This window comes from Lepus europaeus, chromosome 19, assembly GCF_033115175.1.
Source record: "Lepus europaeus isolate LE1 chromosome 19, mLepTim1.pri, whole genome shotgun sequence".
Taxonomy (NCBI): domain Eukaryota; kingdom Metazoa; phylum Chordata; class Mammalia; order Lagomorpha; family Leporidae; genus Lepus; species Lepus europaeus.
The window spans coordinates 8,226,524-8,243,670 of NC_084845.1; the positions used below are offsets into that span (position 1 = coordinate 8,226,524).

A 17,147-nucleotide genomic window follows, 5' to 3' on the forward strand; every position below is an offset into this window, starting at 1 on the left:
CATTCGGGGACAAGGCATGGAGTGAGTCACAGGAGACACAGAACGGGTGAGACTGACAGATATCAGGAAGAGGAGAGAGCGGGAGGCAGAGGGAGCGCATTAGAACGATCGGCTCTGGTGCAGGGTTGGAGACTGGGAAACCTGCAGCCCACGGTCGGGTGCCCGGTTCAAGTCCCAGCTCGGGCTCCTGACTCCAGCTTCCTGCTAGCATCCACCCTGGGGGGCGGTGGGCGATGGCTCAAGTGCTTGGGTCCCTGCCCCCCATGTGGGAGACCTGGATGGAGTTCCGGGCTCCTGGCTTCAGCCTGGCCCAGCCCCAGCTATTGCATTTAGGGGATGCAGTGGATGGGAGACACCCCCCTTCCCCCACTCCTCTGCCTCCCCCCACCGCAGAAAAAAAATTAAAAAACAGAAAAGATGAAGACACATGGGGCTGGGCGGAGGGCTGACAAGTCGAGAGGGGGCAGCCAGTGGGGAGAGATGTGAGGGCCCCGCCCCTCGCTCACATCTGGTTCTCAGGCTTCGGGCTGACTTGCCTTTCCCGGGGACCTCACTGCAGGCTTAAAGCCCTGGGGGCGGGGGGGGGTGGGGAGCACCTAATCTACTAATCTAATCCTACCGCACCACGCCTGTCCTTGGTTTTACAGACCTGCACAGGTATGGGGAGCAAGAGCGGAGATTTGCAGCCTGACCCCCAAATCAGTGCCTCTGACCACGGCCGCTGCCGGCTGCAGCCCAGCCTGCAGCCCAGCCCCTGGGGAGCGCCGGGAGGAGAGGGCGTCCAGCCCAGGGGCTGCCGCTCCCAACCCCTCTGGCCACAGATCTTCCCGTCTGAGAAAAAGAGGCTCAGCTCCTCCTCGGAAAAGTCGCCCGTTCAAGTAGGCAAAGCACTTCCTGTACACTGGGTTCCAGACCTGCCCGGAGCCACCCCACCGCACCCCCACGCCTTCACCAGGGGTCGGACCCCAGTGTCTCAGCCTCGGTTTGCTAGAGACGCGCGCCAACCCGGGGCAGCACGGCCTGTCGCTCACTTGTTCTGTGATTTCCGTAAGGGCAGAGGGGCGCCAGCCCCCACCCCCGCCCAGGAAGGCAGCGCCGCGCCCCTCCCCCCCCCCCCCCAGCACCACTGCTAAGGCAGAGGTGCTGCCGGAAGCCCTCCCTCACCCCCCCGCCCGCCTCCCCGCGGGAACAGAGGCGCCGATCCCTGCCCCCCCCACCCCCACCCCCGCACACCAAAGCCTGGCAGGTCCTTCCCACTGGCTGACCTTGGCCGGCCCTGCACCTCGGGCTCCCATCCCAGGAGACGCCCCTGACAAGGGGGCAGCAAAGGCTGGACCCCCGCTGACGACACGACACGACACACACAGCGCGAGGCAGCGGCTGCGGTTTATTGCAGCTGGACACGGACGTCAGGGAGGGGGACGCGGGCTGCGGGCTCTGCGCTCAGAACCCCGTGGGAGGAGGGGCGGGAGGCAGAGGCCAGGAAGGGGTCGGCTCCCGGCGCCCCTCGCCCCATTCTGCGAGATGACGGCGCGTCCGCGGCCAGGAGCCCCGGGCTCTGCGGGAGGATTACCCGGGGCCTTGGCCCCCTGCGGCCCCCGGCGTCCGGCGGCGGCGGCTCCGCGGCAGCTCGAGTTGGGGTCGCGGCTCGCCCGGGGCTCCGGAGAGGCAGGACGGGGAGGCAGCAGCGGGCGCCGGTGCAGGCGGCGCACCCGGGCGGGCGGCACACGGAGGGGCCGGAGCGCTGGGCGGCGGGCCGGCAGGGGCTGCGTGGGCCCGCGTGGGGACCCAGATGAGACCGTAGTACACGGCGAGCAGCACGGCGGCCAACGAGACGCAAAGGAAGTAGGCGCAGACCGGCGCCAGACGCAGCCAGCGGCCCCGCGGGCCCTCGCTCAGCCCCGAGCCGCCCGGGCTCTCGCCGCCGCCGCCCACGCAGCTCGTGCCCCGCATCGCCGCAACCCACTCAATCCGCGCCGCGGCCCGCAAGGCCCCGCCCCCTCCCCGGGTTCGCGTTCTAAAGCGATTTTGAGACCCCGCCCCCGCCGGGGACAGTCACGCCCCCGCAGGGCGGGCTTCCCCCCGCCGCCTCCGCCAAGCACGCCCCCAGCCCCCAAGCTGCGGCACCCTAACCCCACCCCTGTGGCTCGGGGCCCGCCCAGCTAACTACGCCTTTCCTCCCCCCCTTGCCTTCCCCCGGGTCCCTTTACCCACGGACCCCTCCGCGGGCTCAAGTCTCCCTCGCCTCCCGCTCTACTCCTGTCCCGCTCGCTTCCGACCGGCCCCGGTCCTCCCGCCTCGGATCGCAGGGTCCACTCCGCACTCGCGCCCGCCCCTCCCTCCCTCCCTCCCTTTTCATTCACAGGATCCTGAGAGCCCGGCCACGCCCTTTCTGCGGAAGCCCCGCCCATCGCCCCTCCCACCCCCGCTCCGGCTCGCCCAGGGCTGGCCCCACCCCCAATTCCGCCCGCCGGACTCCGCACCCCCAGGCCTCCACCTTGCCGGCACCCGGGGCACCTGCTGCCACCTGCGGCCGCCCTTCCTGGGGCTGCGAGGCTCAGCTGCGGGTCCTGAGGTTCCAGCTCCACGCCCTCGCTCCTCCGCCACCACCCTCAACCTCTCCCCCTAGAGCTGGGGGACCTCCAGGGGGCTCCGGAGATGCAGACAGACCCCTCCTGCCGCCCCCTTCCCACCAAGGCGGGGACGCTTCGGTCCCCTCCCTGCAGCGTCTTCAGGAGTTCGGGGAGGCCTGCGGGGGGGAGGGGAGGGAAGACGGGTCAGGGGGGAGAAAACAGACCCCTTCCTCCCGCCGCCGCCTCCGCCGAGCCCAGCCAAGCCCGCGCCCGCAGGAACACAGCTCGCGGGTGAGCGAAGCACAGCGTGGGGCAGACCCGGGGCAGGGTCCTCGGAGGGCGCCGCCAGCCACGGCCCGGGCCCCACGCGGAAGCTTCTGGGCACTCGGCCCCGGACGGCCCCCGGGGGCGGCTGACTTGGAGGGGCTCAGCCGTAACGGGGCCGCGACGCCCCCCGCCCCCGCCCCGTGGGCCTGGACCGAGTCCTCCGAAGCGCGACCACTGCCCCGGCCCCGCCCCGCACGCTGACCCTGGCTCCTCCCCCCTTACATTTAACCCTCTCCTGGCCGGAGCGTGGCAGAAGCAGAGGACAGAGGAGCGAGGCGGCGGGAGGTTAGTGCAGAGCCCCGAAGCCGCAGTCCGGCAGGCGCGGTCAGCGGGCGGCCCCCGGGGGCGGCGCGGCCGCCACCGCCTTGCAGAAACGCACCCTCTGGAGGTCGGTGATCGCCGCCGTCTCCTGGCCCTCGGGGCCCGGCTCTGGGGAAAGAAGGATCGGTCAGCGGGGGGGGGGGGGGGGGCGGGGGGGCGGGGCACCCTCCCCGCCCCGCCGTCTGCTCCAGCGCCTAGGGGCCGGGCTCTAATCCTCTCCGCGGTCGGGGCGCGGTCAGGTCACCACCTCACCCAGCCCCGTCCCTGGCGGGCAAGGGCCGGCCTCTGGCTCCGTGTTGCACCTCAACACGCACCCCGCACAAGGACATAAACCCACCACTGCCTCCCCCAGTGCTTGGGCCCCGGCTCTCCGCGGCACCAGCCTCGCCCCGCGTGCCCAGCAGCATCCCCAGCCGTGATGCACCGTCGCCCACCCTCGGTCCGGCTCGGCCGTCTGACCTCACGGCCAGGTGCAGCTGCGGCCCAGCACCAACTCCAGGCCGCCCGCGGCCCCACCGCAAGCGGCAGGCGGCCGCCTCCGCCCTCCGCACACACTTCCCCCACCTGGGGTCGGCTCAGGGCCCTCCTCTTCAGCGCTCAGGGTTCCTGGGAGGCTGGGCCCTCTCTCCAAGGAGGCAGGGACGGGCTGGTCACCGCCTGGGGACGGGGAGGCCCAGTCAAGCCCCCGCGGCCCCGGAGGGGAGTGGAGGGGCTCAGGGACACGCGTGGGGGTTAGCATCTGCACATGTGAACTTTATTGGGGGTGGGGGGCATGGGGTCCAGCCCTGGGAGAGAGTCCAGAGACTGGGTGACAGCAGAGGGCCGTGGCCGTCCTCCCTAGCCGCCAGGGCTGTGGGCGCCTGCGTTCCCGGGCCGGCCCCGCGGGCCCTCTCCAGCCGCGCCCCTGGCCCATACACACACACACAGCAGCCAGCTTCATGCATCCCCGAATGGCCAGGCCTCACCGGGAGGGAGGGCGCCAGCCGGGTGCGCCGTCCGGGGCGAATTGAGCTCCATCTCTTCACCCCAGTCGGACACGGGCTGGTGGCCCCCGGGGGGCGAGAAGGGGCTGGAGGGCGGGGCAGGGGTCCGGGGAAGCGGCCCCTCAGCACCACAGGGCGCCACGCCCGCCTGCTCACTGGAGGGGCTCCCGGCGCACTCGGCCTCTGGGGGCTGGTGGTCTTGGGCTGCTGCCTCCTCCCCCTCTTCTTCCTCCTCAGTAGCATCTTCTTCCTCCTCCTCCTCCTCCTCCTCCTCACTCATGTCTTCCCATTCTTCATCCTCTTCCCCCTCGTCCTCCTCCCCCTCGTCCTCGGGAGGCCGGTGGGCAGGAGCCGGGGTCTCGGGAGGCTGTGGGCAGGCAGCAGGTCAGGGAAGGCGGTGCAGCCCCCAGCACCCCGGCACCACCCAGAGCCACAGCCTCCTCACCGGCTCCGGCGTCTCCTTGGGGGATACGGGCTGTGGGGCTTCGGGGGCGGGGGGTGCCGCCGCCTCTTTTGTCTCCCATCGGTCATCGTGGTCGCTGGAGAGAACAGGACAGAATGGAGGCCCAGGAGCAGGGTGGGCGCCAGGAGGACTTCCGGGCCCTGCTCCTGCACCTGCACCAGCGAGGAAAGATGCGCATGTGTTCCCAGGGGTCAGGGAGATGGGGGAGGCAGGGCGCAGGAGGCCACACGTCACCCCCCAAAACCAGAGGGCGAGGACAGGATTCAGGGACAGAGGCAGGCAGGCAGACAGACAGACACAGACGTGCCCACACGCGGCGGCACCAGGTCAGAGAAGCAAGCGGCCCGCGGCCGGGGCCATGTAGCCCCGCTGACTGTGCCAGCACTGGGGAGCGCGCCCCCACCTGTAGAGGCGGGGGAGAGCACCTGTAGAGGCAGGGGAGCGCGCCCCCACCTGTAGACGTGGAGGAGCACACCCTCACCTGTAGGCGCGGGGCACTGCCTTCGCCTGGGGCCGGCTGCTCTTCCTCCGCCTGCGGCTGCTGACCTCAGCTTTATGTTGGGACAGGAACTCCCCGAAGGTGGGCGGCTTGGGGGGCCGGGCCCAGGCCTGGTCATCTGCAACACAACCAGGAAGAGTTAGGGGGAATGCAACGACCTTCTCATCCCCAAGCCCACCCAGCCCGCCGCCCGAGCACACCAGGACACCCCTCACCGTAGCGGTGGGACGGTTCGTGGGCTGCCGCTGGGCCATCCTTGAACCTGAGGTAAGAGAACAGGTGAGACGTGGCAGCCAGGGAGCACGAGGAGGGACAGCCAGCCGGGGAGAGCCCACGGTCAGAAACCCAATCAGAGAGGGACACACGGTGCACTGCCCGAGCAGAAGCAGGGCGATGCGAGAAGGCAAACTTGACATTGTAGCGACAAAAATAGAAAGGAAATTCAGAATCTCACCCCTCCCCACCACCCAGAAAAAGCTGGCACCCCACATCACAGCGCCTGTTCGAGTCCCGGCCGCTCGGCTTCGGTTCCAGTGCCCTGCTAATGTGCCTCACGAGTACTTGGGCCCTGCACCCTCGGATGGAGCTCCAGGCTTCCAGCTTCAGCCTGGCCCAGCCCTGGCTGTTTTAGCTGTTGGGAGAGTCAACTAGCAGAAGGAGATCCCTCTCTCCGTCAATCTGATTTTTAAATGAATGAACGGGGGCTGGTGCTGTGGCAGCATCCCATATGGACACTGTTCAAGACCCGGCTGCTCCACCTCTGATCCAGCTCTCTGCTATGGCCTGGGAAAGCAGTAGAAGATGGCCCAGGTCCTTGGGCCCCTGCACCCATGTGGGAGAACCGGAAGAAGCTCCTGGCTGGCTCCTGGCTTTGGATCTGCACAGCTTTGGCTGTTGCAGCCAATTGGGGAGTGAACCAGTGGATGAAAGACCTCTCTCTTTGCCTCTCCTTCTCTGTGTAACTCTTTCAAATAAATAAATCTTTAAAAAAAAAATGAATGGATGGATCTGCAAAAAATAAATATGATCGGCTGCAAAAACAAAATTGTGGGAGTTCATCACAGACCCTTTGGAAGTCCAGGATCCCCACCTCCCTAGCTGACCTCATCTCTCCCACCATCCCTAGATGCTGCCTCAGGGCCTGTGCACCCGCTGCTCCTGGAACATTCTTCACTGGCCTGCTCCCTCAGCTCCCTCAAGCCACAGCTCAGAGGCCTAGCTGACCCCCCCAGAACAATATGGTAACATCCATCATCTGTGTCTAAACTGACAACTCCCATGTCTCCTCACTCTGCTGCCTCAGGCTACAACCTGAGAGATCAACTCACTGTCCATGTGTCCAATCAGGCTTGAGGTTCCACTGAGGCAGAAATGTTCCGTCCACTGCTGCCATCCCATTACCTAGAACCCCGGGCCACCCGGAGACTCAACGGGTGTTTGCTGATGGAATTCCCACCCGCGCATCACTCTCCACGCAGGCTGCTTTGGACACTGAAGGCAAACGGCCGAACGGCCGCCACCCAGGCCGCGCCCCTAAGCTGCGCTGAGCTACGATTCGGCCCCCTTGGGCTATGATTTAAAAAGGGAATGGGCCGGCCGGCACTGCGGCTCAATAGGCTAATCCTCCGCCCCAGGTTCTAGTCCCGGTTGGGACGCCAGATTCTGTCCCAGTCACTCCTCTTCCTGTCCAGCTCTCTGCTGTGGCCCAGGAGTGCAGTGGAGGATGGCCTAAGTCCTTGGGTCCTGCACCCACATGGGAGACCAGGAGAGGCACCTGGCTCCTGGCTTTAGATCAGCGCGGTGCGCCGGCCACAGCAGCCATTGGGGGGTGAACCAACAGAAAGGGAAGACCTTTCTTTCTGTCTCTCTCACTGTCCACTCTGCCTGTCAAAAAAAAAAGGGGGAGGGGAATGGGCCTTTGACATGGGGGTTAAGGTGCTACTTGGGGGCTGCGCTGTGGTGCAGTGGGTCCAACCACTGCTTGCAGTGCCAGCATCCCATATGAGCACCAGTTCAAGTCCCCGCTGCTCCACTTCCCATCCGCTCCCTGCTAATGCGCCTGGGAAAGCAACAGAAGATGGCCTAAGCACCTGGGCCCCTGCACCCACATGTGAGACCCGGAAGAAGCTCCCGGCTGCGGATTTCAGCCTGGCCCAGCCCTGACGGCTACACAGCGACCCAGAGGAAGGAAGATCCACGGATAACCTGTTTCCCTCTGCCTTTCAAATAAATAAAAATTCAGAATGTTTTACCAAGCTCCTGACCACCGGAAACCATACAAAGTCATCCTCTTCTTTAGCCAGAGCCAACGATATAGGTTCGAGGTGCATGGACGCTCCCAATAGAGCACAGGCTGGAAGTGGGGTAACACCGGGGCTGTGGCGGGCGGTAAGCCGGCCCCGACGCCCACGCCCCACAGTCTCCCACACTGGAGGCCTCGGCGGGATTCCCAGCTCCAGCCCGACTCCCACTTCCTGCCAATGCAGACCCTGAGAGGCGGCGGTCATCCGGCTCCTGCCACCCACGTGGGAAACCTGGCTTGCATTCCCGGCTCTTGATCTCAGCCTGGCCTGGCCCAGCCTCTGCGGGCATCTGGGCAATGACCCAGGGCATCTGGGGACTAACCACTGCTGGAGCGCGCTCTGCCTCCTGAATTAAAAGGAGAATAAACCAAGACTTGCATCCACTGGCTCTTCTAGAGCCGCCTTCTTGGCTATGAAGTTGGCCCTCGCAAAGACGACTTTAGGTCCGACCGCTTGGATTTTCCACCGGGACCGGAAGGGGACAGCATGGCACCCGGGGACGGCAATGCCTCCAGGTGAGTGGGCGACGCGGTGTGCAGAACAGCTCAGGGCTTCTGCTGGGCAGAGGGCTGAGGGTGCCGAGGACCAGGTGCTGGCGGCGAGTCTTCACTCCCCAACCCTCGGCCGCGCAAGCCGCGCTGTGCCACCTGCCACAGCGGGCAGCCTCCGGGGGGGGGGGGGGGGGGACCGTGTCTGCCTGCCTGCTGTGCACTTGCCAGCGCTACGACACGCCCCTCTCAGACAGCTCTGCCCTCGGCCTGGACCACAGAACCAACACACACGGAGCAGACCCAAGGTTCACCTGCAGCCCAGCCAAGCCCAGCGGGACCCCCAGCTGACCAGCCGGCCAGGTGAGCCAAGCCCAGCGAGAGAGGGGGGACTGCCCCACCCCAGCCTTGCCTTAGCAATGGCTCTGAGACACAGGCGAGAGAGAAAGCAGACAGCAGCAAAGGGGTCAGAAGCTGAGGCCGAGGCCCAAAGCTCCAGGGTTGGCGGGGCGCGGGGGACTCACATCCCGTCAGTCTTTTCGGCATCCCACTCCCGCCGCCACTGGCCAGTGGGCTTGCGGTGTCTCTGCAGCCGCTCCTGGTCGATCTTTTCCCTCTCCTGCTTCCAGCGCAGGTACTCCGACCGCTCCCGGCCCGTCATGGACAGCGTCATGTCGCCTGCGCTGCCCGGGCCTGCCCGGCGGCCCTGCCAGGCACACAGGCAGTCAGTGCCCTCGTCCCCACCCCAGCCCTCCCCTCCCCCAGGCGCAGGGGCGGTGCCCAGGGAGGAGGTGACACGCACAGAGCAGAAGTGGCATCTCCCAGATCTCTCTCCTAAGCAGCCCTCCTCCGAACTCAGCCCTCTCCTAGTTCTCGCTCACCCAGCCCCCACCAGAAGCGAGCTGCTCTGTGCGCTGTGCGTGGCGCAGCATGAACGTCGCCCACGTGACATCCTGCAAAGCTCTGATAACCACGCAGGGTGAGCCTGGTGGGGGCGACCAGGGTGCCTCTCAACAACCAGGGGAGACAGCCTGGCAGGGCGCACTCCCGCCATGCGAACCCTCCCTAAGGGAACCCCAGAGCCCCGCACAGCAGGCGGGACGCACGTGCACCCACCTGCCGCTCCTGCTCCAGGCCACAGCGCACGCGCTCAAAGTCCGAGCCCCCCCAGTTGCGCCCGTGCCGCCGGCTGCCCTCCCGCCGCTCCCGCTCAGGCTCCTCCAGGGGCCCGCTGCGCCGCCGGGGGTCGTCCAGGAAGTTCCGCACGGGGTTCGGCTCGAGCAGCCCCTCCTGCGGGCACAGGGGCGGCGGTTGGCGGGCGGGCTGGCTGGTGGCGGGCTGCGCCCTGCCCAGGCCGCGGCGGCACTGACCCGCTGGTTCCGCTCGTACTCGGCGATCTTCTCCATCTCCTCGTTCATCTTCTCGATGTTCTGCCTGCGCCGCTCCTCCCACTCCTGGGCGACACGGAGACGCCCCATCAGCAGCGCGGGGGCCAGCGGCCGGGCCCACCGGTGACCGACCGGGCGCCCGCACCCCACTGCCCACCGGGCACCTTCGAGGGCAGCCCCGACACCGCCCGCGGGCACTGGGTCTCGCGTGAGTTCCCTGCGACTCCACGGGCAAGCCAGGCGTCTCCTCCCAGGCCCTGCTCTGCACCCTCTCCCTGGGAGGAGGCTGCTCCATGAGGCTGCCACGTGCCAAGCCTTCTGAGTCTTTCTAGCAAATCGCTGAGCCTGGGGTCAGGGTCAGGGCACGAGGGACCCCAACCCACCAGGGCTGACACATGACACGGACGGCGGCCACAGCCGACACTCGCAGGCTCGGTGGCCTCCGTGAGCGGCTCTCCCCCTCCCAAAGCCACAGCATCTCAAAAACACGTTGACTACTTCCTGTCTGCTCGAGGCAGAGAGTGAGACAGGCAGGAGAGCTCCCATTTGCGCGTCCACTCCCTGGATAGCCTCACTGCCTGCTGCGTGAGGCCAAGGCCAGGAGCCAGGGACGCAACCCAGGTCCTCTCCAGGGTGACGGGAGCTTGGTTACGCGAGCCCTGCCCTCCCAGAGTCGGCGGCGTAGGAGGCAGAGCCAGGGATGAACCCACGAGCTCCCACGCTGAACCACCAGGCCAAACGCCCACTCTCAGGGCGAAAGACGTTTCACATGAACACATGGCCGCCCCGGAGACGGCGACACGTTCAGCCCCAGGCTCCTGGGCAGGCAGCTGCGGCCGGGGCTGTGAGTTCTGGCTAAAGCCACTGAACTGCCTCCTCTTCCTCTTGTGAACTCAGGGCGCCTGCAACCAGCCCTGACCACGACCACGCCCACAGCCCTGACCATAGCACACAGCCCCGACCACGCCCACATCCATGGCCACGCCCAGAGCCATGGCCTCGCCCACCCCTGACCACGCCCACAGTCATGACCACGCCCACAGTCATGACCACGCCCACAGCCCTGACCATAGCACACAGCCCCGACCACACCCACAGCCCTGACCACGCCCACCCCTGACCACACCCACAACCATGACCACACACACAGCCCTGACCACAACCACAGCCCTGACCACGCCCACAGCCCTGACCACACCCACAGCCATGACCATGCACACAGCCCTGACCACAACCACAGCCCTGACCACGCCCACAGCCCTGACCACGCCCGCAGCCCTGACCATGGCCACAGCCCTGACCACAACCACAGCCCTGACCACGCCCACAGCCATGGCCACGCCCACAACCCTGACCACGCCCACAGCCCTGACCACGCACACAACCCTGACCACGGCCCAGGGCAGGGCTGGAAAACCTTCCTTCGGCCAAGGGCCACATGGATACTCATGACGTCACTTGGGCTGGGGACGTGATTTCACTGCCGGCCCTTCCCCAGCCTTGCCCGAGGGGGTGGCCAAGCAACCAAAGGCAGGACCCAGGTCCCTGAATGACATCACGGAGCTCGGCCTCTGCCAGGGCCTCTGCCTTCACCGGACCGGCGACTGGCGGTGTAACCCCGCAGCGCGGCTAGCCCCGGGCCAGCAGCTTGGCGTGCCCGGGCGGCAAATGCCCTCACCGAGCCTTCGCTCTTCGCTGTCGCACACGCGCCCTGAAGCACCCGCCTGTGCTGGCCCGGTGCTGGCCCACGTCAGCCGTGTGTGCCCACACGAAGGTCAGGGCTCCCCCAGCACGTCCAGGGCGCTGCCCAGGGCCACGTCAGCCGCGTGGGCCCACACGAAGGCCAGGGCTCCCCCAGCACGTCCAGGGCGCTGCCCAGGGCCACGTCAGCCGCGTGGGCCCACACGAAGGCCAGGGCTCCCCCAGCATGTCCAGGGCGCTGCCCAGGGCCACATCAGCCGCGTGGGCCCACACGAAGGCCAGGGCTCCCCCAGCACATCCAGGGCGCTGCCCAGGGCCACGTCAGCCGCGTGGGCCCACACGAAGGCCAGGGCTCCCCCAGCACGTCCAGGGTGCTGCCCAGGGCCACAAGGAGGAGGTGGGGAGGGGACGACAGCAGAGCGAGGGGCAGAGCGGACACGCCACAGCGGCGGGGGGAGGGAGGCAGGGTCCGAGGCCCCGGAAGCCGAGCAGGCAGAGACCTGGCAGAGACCGGAGGCCCCGGCTCAGGGCCCCACTCGCTCCTACCTTGGACTTGCGGTCGGCAGCTGAGGTGTCTCCAGCTCCTGAGAGATGCGGGGCGCCACGGCCTCGGCCCCTGCGGCCCCGGGCCCCGGCTCCTCCCCGCGGCTGCTCCCCAGGGCTGCCCTCCCAGCTGCGGGAGGGCCGGCTCGCGCCTGCCCGGCCCCCCTGCTGAGGCGGGGGCCGGCCCCCCTTGCTGGGGCCTGGGGGCCGAGGGGTCCCAGGAGACTTTCTAGAGGGACCCAGGTTCTTCTCCTGCAGGTTGGGGGAGGGGAAGTCCAGTCAGGGGGTGGGGGGGGAGTGGACCACCCAGGCCGCAGGCCGCCCCCCCTTGGGCACTCCCCCCAGCGGCCAGCCCACCACCTCCACTGCCACGTTCTCCTTCTCCACCGAGCGACCCTTCCGGGGAGCCGTCACCGCCACGCCCTCCTGCTCGGCCTTCTTCCGGTCCTCCTCGATCTCCTGGGGCGCACACGGGGCACGGGGGTCAGGGGCCCCGCCTGCCAGCCCGGCCCCCGCTGGCCCAGGCCTTGCCTCGAGCTCTGGTCAAGAAAGCCACTCTTTCCGGCGCCCTCCTTCAGCCCAGCTCAGTCGGAGCCTGGGCCTCGGACAGCGCACGGGGCCCTCGAGGGTCTGCGTGGTCACCTCCCTGACTGCACCGCCCACCCCCACCCACTCACAGTGCCCCCACTGCCAGGAACACTCCTCCCCAGGGGCCCGAACCCCCCACTTCCCCCCACGTCCCCTGCCCAAGGAGGCCTTTGGGATGGCCCCCAGCAAGCACGCGGGGGGGGAGCCTGCCTGCTGCAGTCACTGCCTGGACCCCCCCACACACGCACACACACAGCAGAGACCCCGCCTCATTTTCGTGTGAATGGACGGCCGTGTGAAGAATGAAGATGTGGAGCACCTGCCCCGCCCCTACGCTGGCACCGTCCTGGACAACGCTCACCGCTCACCATGTCCCTCTCCACGGCCCTGCCCTGAGCCAGGCCCCGCCTCTCCCGCAGGGTCCCTGCCCCGCTTCCTCCTGGGCCTCTGGATCCTCGTTCTGCCCCCTCTCACTCGGTTCCAAAAGCTACCCTGACCCAGGCCCCCTCCCACGGCAAGCCACCCGAGGCTCCCAAGCCCCAGCCCGGTGGCACCCAGGGCCCTGCCTGGCCTGGCCCCTGCTGACCTCTCTGTGTCAAGACTCCCCCAACTCCAGCTCTTTGCTTTTTAACCTTCAACTATTTACTTCCATTTGACTTGAAAGGCAGTGAGAGAGAGAGACAGAGAGATGGAGGGAGGGGAGAGGGGCTTCCACCCACAGGTTCATCCCCCAGACGCCCCTGAGAGCCAGGGCTGGGCCGGGCTGAAGCCAGGAGCCTGGAGCTCCAGAGCGGCTGCCCATGGGTGGCTGGGGCCCAAGGACTGGAGCCATCATCTGCTGCCCCCCAGGACAGACATGAGCAGGAGGCTGGACCGGCACCAGGGAAGTGGGTGCACACCGGGGCCCGTGACACGGGACGTGAGCGTCCCCGGCAGTGACTTAAGCCCCTGTGCCAAGGTCTGGTCTCTCCAACTCTAGTTTCCACGTCGTCCGTCCCGTCGGCCTGAAGCATGTCACCCGCCCTTTCCTCTCCGACTGGCTAACGTCAGCTCCCCCGTCAGGCCTCAGAGCCCCCTCCTGCAGGAAGCCCTCTCTGATGGCGCCCAGGCTGGGTCACGAGCCCACTCTGGACTCCCAGAGAGCCCCTCCGGGCTGCTACAGCGAGGACCACCAGGAGGACCTGTGAGTGGGAGATGGGATGAGAACGGACGGCCAGGCTAAGGCCTCTGGCTTCCACCCTGGAAATGACTGACAGGGACCACGAAAAGCTGCTAAGGAAGGGAGAGATGAGACTCACTGTGGGGGGGAGGGGGAGGGTCTCCCAGGGCGGGGCTAGGGCACCTGGTAGCGCCGGATGAGGGCCTCGTTCTTCCGCCGCAGAGCCTCGATCCTCTTGTCCAGCTCAGCATCCTTCTCCTCCTTTGACTTCAAGTCCAGCGCGGCTGCCTGAGGCCGGGAGGCAGTGAGAAGCGGGGGGAGCACCGCCCCCACCCCACGCCGGCCCCCGAGCCCTCCCCCCAGAGCTCACGCTCCCGGAAGCCCACTTTCGGGCTCACCATCTCGCTGGCCACGGCCGGGGTCCCGCCACGCCTCCCCTACACGGTCTGGATGCAGCAGGGGGCTCCTGGGGGCAGAGCAAGTGGAGGGGCTGAGGCCAGTGCCCCCCGATCTGCGCCAGCCCCCCGCACTGGGGGCTCCTCACGCAGACACAGAACCACCCGCACCCCCGAGGATCCCTGCCCACCCTGCCACCCTCAGGCCCTTGCCCCTTCCCACTGTCGCTCGCTGGCCCCTCTGCAGTCCTGCGCTCTCAGCAATACCCTGGCCGTGCGCGCCGCCTAAGGGAACCTCCAACTCTGCTCCCCTCCAAGCGCAGGCTCCAGGGCCGCCTCCAGAGCCCCGAGATGGGAGCTTCAGCCCGGCTCTATCTCAAGGGAGCTCCGGCCCTCCCACGCTCTGCCTCAGAATCACGCCCTGACCCCGCACTCAAGACAAGGCCCAAACCACTCCCATGCTGGGACCCGCCCCGGGTGCTCCAAGGACCAGCTCCACGGCCCCGCCCCCGACAAGCCCAGAACCCAGCCAGGGCCAAACTTTCTGGTCCCGCCCTTCCCGCCATTCTCCTGGCCCCGCCCACGTCCTTGCGTCACGCACCGGGCCAAGATCCCGACTTTTCCCAGACAGTTCTCTCAGGCCCGCGCCCGCCCGCCTCCTCGGATTTCATTCAGGCCACGCCCTGACCACGCCCCCCAGCACATGGCCCCGCCCACAGCTTCCCCGCCGCAGCTGGGGCCGCGCCCCTGGCTCTGGCAAAACTTTACGGTGGCCACACCCCCCCGGCGTTCCCCGCCAGCACCCCAGCCCCGCCCCCTGCCCCGCAGCACGTTCGGCCCCGCCCTCGCCTTTGCGTCAGCCTCTGGACCCACCCCGGACCACCGGCCGTCCATCAAGACCCACTTGCAGCGCGGGCAAAACTTTCTGGCTCCGCCCCCAGCGTGCTCGGCCAGCGCCGCGGCCCCGCCCACACCGCGGTCCCGCCCACAGCCCGGGCGCCACTTGTCAACCTCGCCCCCCCCGCCGCGAGGCCACGCCCCCGGGCCCGCCCCCGGGCCCTGCCCACCCACCCACGCCCCGCCCCGCCAGCGCCCCTCAGGCTTCCCATGTGGGCGTCCCGTCCCCGCCCCCCGCGGAGCCCTCTGACCCCGCCCCCGCCGGCTGTCGCTCCCCTCACGTGAGGGCGCAGGCCCCGCCCTCGCCGGGCGCGCTCCCGGCCCCCTCGCCCGGTCACCTGTCCCAGAGACCCCGCAGCGCCCGCGACTCCGGCTCCGTCAGCCTCCGCGTCCGCAGCTCCCGGGCCGCGTGCGTCACTTCCCGCCCGCACCACGTGAGGCGGGGAAATAAACGGGGTCACTTCCGGTCCGCCTGCCCGTTTCCGGGAGCCTTAAAGGGCCGCGCGCGCCCGGGGCGGGGGCTGGCGGGAGCGGGTCCGAGCGAGCCCCAGGTGGGCGGCCAGCTCGGAGTGACTTGAGCCGACGCCCACCGTCCCAGCCTCACCGTGAAGAGCCCATGCAGGACCTGCGGGGACAGCACCTCCCTCATGTTCTAAGAAGCGTGGATTTGAAAGCGAAAATCCACGCATAGAAATGGGGGGTGCCTGTCCCCGAGGTCCCCCGCCATCGGCGCCCCTCCTTCCCGGTGGGCTGGGCGGTGGGCGTCCGGCTCAAGTCCCTCCGGGCCCTGCCGCCCACCTGGGGGCCCCTGGCCCGGCCCCATCTTCCACTGCTTTCCCAGGCGCATTAGCAGGGAGCTGGGTCGGAGGTGCAGCAGCCGGGACTCGAACCGGCGCCCCTTTACCCGATCCGGGCGCTCTTCTGGTGCCGTGGTTAAATCCCCACACCAGCTTTGCGTCCCAGCAGCGCCACTCCCTGCCCAGCCTCCTGCTAATGCAACCTTGGGGGTAGCAGACAGAGCACGGCTCAGGTGCCCGCGTCAGACACCAGGATCGAGTGCTGGGCTCCCGGCGTCAGCCCGGTCCGGTCCGGCTGCTGGAGCAATTGGGGAGTGAACCAGTGGATGGAAGATCTCTCTCTCTCTAACAAATCGATCTTTTAAGAGAAGAAAGCACATGCCAGGAAAACACTATGCATGAGCTTCAACATTTTTGAGCCCAAACACTCCATGTCTTACCTCATTTTCCCAGGAGCTCCTTGAGGTCCAGTTTCACCAAGGTCCGAGAGACGCTGCCCACCGGCCACTAAGGGGAGGCGCGGCGCCCTCGCTCTGCAAATCCTCCTGCACCCACGACAGCGAGGTGGGGACCAGGACGTCAGGAACCAGCTGTCAAGCACATGGAGCCACAGCGGGCAGGGCAGGGGGCAGGGGGCAGGAGGGCCTCTGGGAGGGGGCAGGAGGGCCTCTGGGAGGAGGTGACCTTTTGGGAAGAGGCCTAGGTGAGGGGCGGGGCAAGCCAGGTGAATGCAGGGGCGGCCTGCGTGGAGGAAGCAGCACCTTGGGCCCCCCTGGCCAGGCCAGAGAGCTAGAAGGTTAAATAGCAGCACAGGGCCGAGTGCAGAGATGAACTGTTAGGGGGCTGACGGGAGGCCCAGGAGGAATCCGTGGGTCCTGGCTGGAGGAGGTGGCACGAACCCCAGAGCCTGCAGGCTTGCAGGGCTACTGCATTTTATCTCTGTATTGTTTTCTCATGATTCGCTTGGGCACTGTGGACTCCCCCGCCCTGAAGAGAGTCTGTGCTGTATTTAATGAGCCCTTCACTCCTCTCGTTGGCTTTATTATCTCATCAGCTCGTCCTCTGCTGTTTCTATTCCCTAATTAGAGCAGCAAGCGGGAGCCAGAGACGCGCAGTGAGCTGCCCAAGGCCCCGCACCCCCCCAGTAAGCCCCTGCCCCCGCGCCGGGCCCCGGGGCCGCCGCACCTGCAGCCTGGCCCAAGCTTGCGTCCCGCTCGGCCACCAGAGGGCGCTCGCTAGCACGGGATGCGCTCAGAGCTTGCGCCCCGGTTCGCCCACCGAATGCGCTCAGAGCTCTGCACCCCGGGCTCGCCCAGAGCGCCCCCTCTCTGACGTCACCTCCTGCTACTCTCCTTTTCACCCCCTTCCAGCCCTTCCAGCCGCCCCCCCTCCCCTGTGGCCGCAGGACCTTTGCAACTGCTGCCATTGCTGCCCGGTCACTTTCTGAGCTGTCACTTTTCTCGGGGACAGCCTGCCTGGGCGCCCTGCCCCTGCTCCGCTCTCTCTCTTTTTGGAAGACTCAGTGTGCGCTGTCACTTATGTTCCTTATTGTCCGTCTCCCCCCCACACCCCCACCCAGGCCAAGGGGTCAGCCCCAGGAAGGTAGGACAAGAATTTCCCCGCGCTGTTCTCCAGCGTCTACACCCGCAGCCGTGCCTGCCGGGGGACGCCCTGGGCCGCTCTGACCTCACACTCCGCCCTGTAAACGGGACTGAAGGCGCC

At 67.6% G+C, this 17,147-nt stretch overlaps 2 protein-coding genes across 5 annotated transcripts; both read right to left on the reverse strand.

Annotated features, from left to right (window-relative positions):
* Nucleotides 1-1,374: 1,374 nt before the first annotated feature.
* INAFM1 (InaF motif containing 1) lies at nt 1,375-2,049 on the reverse strand. Its single transcript, XM_062177393.1, has one exon. It carries the CDS (start codon nt 1,951-1,953, stop codon nt 1,570-1,572), a length of 384 nt encoding a protein of 127 aa, XP_062033377.1. The 5' UTR covers nt 1,954-2,049; the 3' UTR covers nt 1,375-1,569.
* A 432-nt stretch (nt 2,050-2,481) lies between these two features.
* Nucleotides 2,482-15,047, reverse strand: CCDC9 (coiled-coil domain containing 9). Of its 4 annotated transcripts, XM_062176984.1 has the most exons (15): nt 14,967-15,047; nt 13,735-13,802; nt 13,520-13,624; nt 11,950-12,048; nt 11,593-11,841; nt 9,328-9,411; nt 9,074-9,247; nt 8,482-8,663; nt 5,382-5,428; nt 5,149-5,284; nt 4,650-4,743; nt 4,361-4,571; nt 3,786-3,878; nt 3,280-3,329; nt 2,482-2,749 (listed from the first exon to the last, which is right to left on the reverse strand). In XM_062176984.1, exons 2-15 carry the CDS (start codon nt 13,735-13,737, stop codon nt 2,732-2,734), a joined length of 1,545 nt encoding a protein of 514 aa, XP_062032968.1. In that variant the 5' UTR covers nt 13,738-13,802; nt 14,967-15,047; the 3' UTR covers nt 2,482-2,731. The 4 variants fall into 4 exon arrangements, with proteins under 4 accessions (XP_062032968.1, XP_062032967.1, XP_062032965.1 ...); XM_062176983.1 differs by lacking the exon at nt 2,482-2,749 and having other exon boundaries at nt 3,226-3,329; XM_062176981.1 differs by lacking the exons at nt 2,482-2,749; nt 3,280-3,329; nt 3,786-3,878 and having other exon boundaries at nt 3,967-4,571.
* Between the last annotated feature and the right edge of the window lie 2,100 nt (nt 15,048-17,147).

Coding starts and splice junctions, on each gene's coding strand:
- INAFM1 (XM_062177393.1), bottom strand. CDS start 1,953: ATGCGGGGCACGAGCTGCGTGGGCGGCGGCGGCGAGAGCCCGGGCGGC.
- CCDC9 (XM_062176981.1), bottom strand. Junction 11,842..11,949: donor AGGAGAACGTGGCAGTGGAG/GTGGTGGGCTGG, acceptor CCCAACCTGCAG/GAGAAGAACCTGGGTCCCTC. Junction 9,412..11,592: donor CTGCCGACCGCAAGTCCAAG/GTAGGAGCGAGT, acceptor CGTGTCGCCCAG/GAGTGGGAGGAGCGGCGCAG.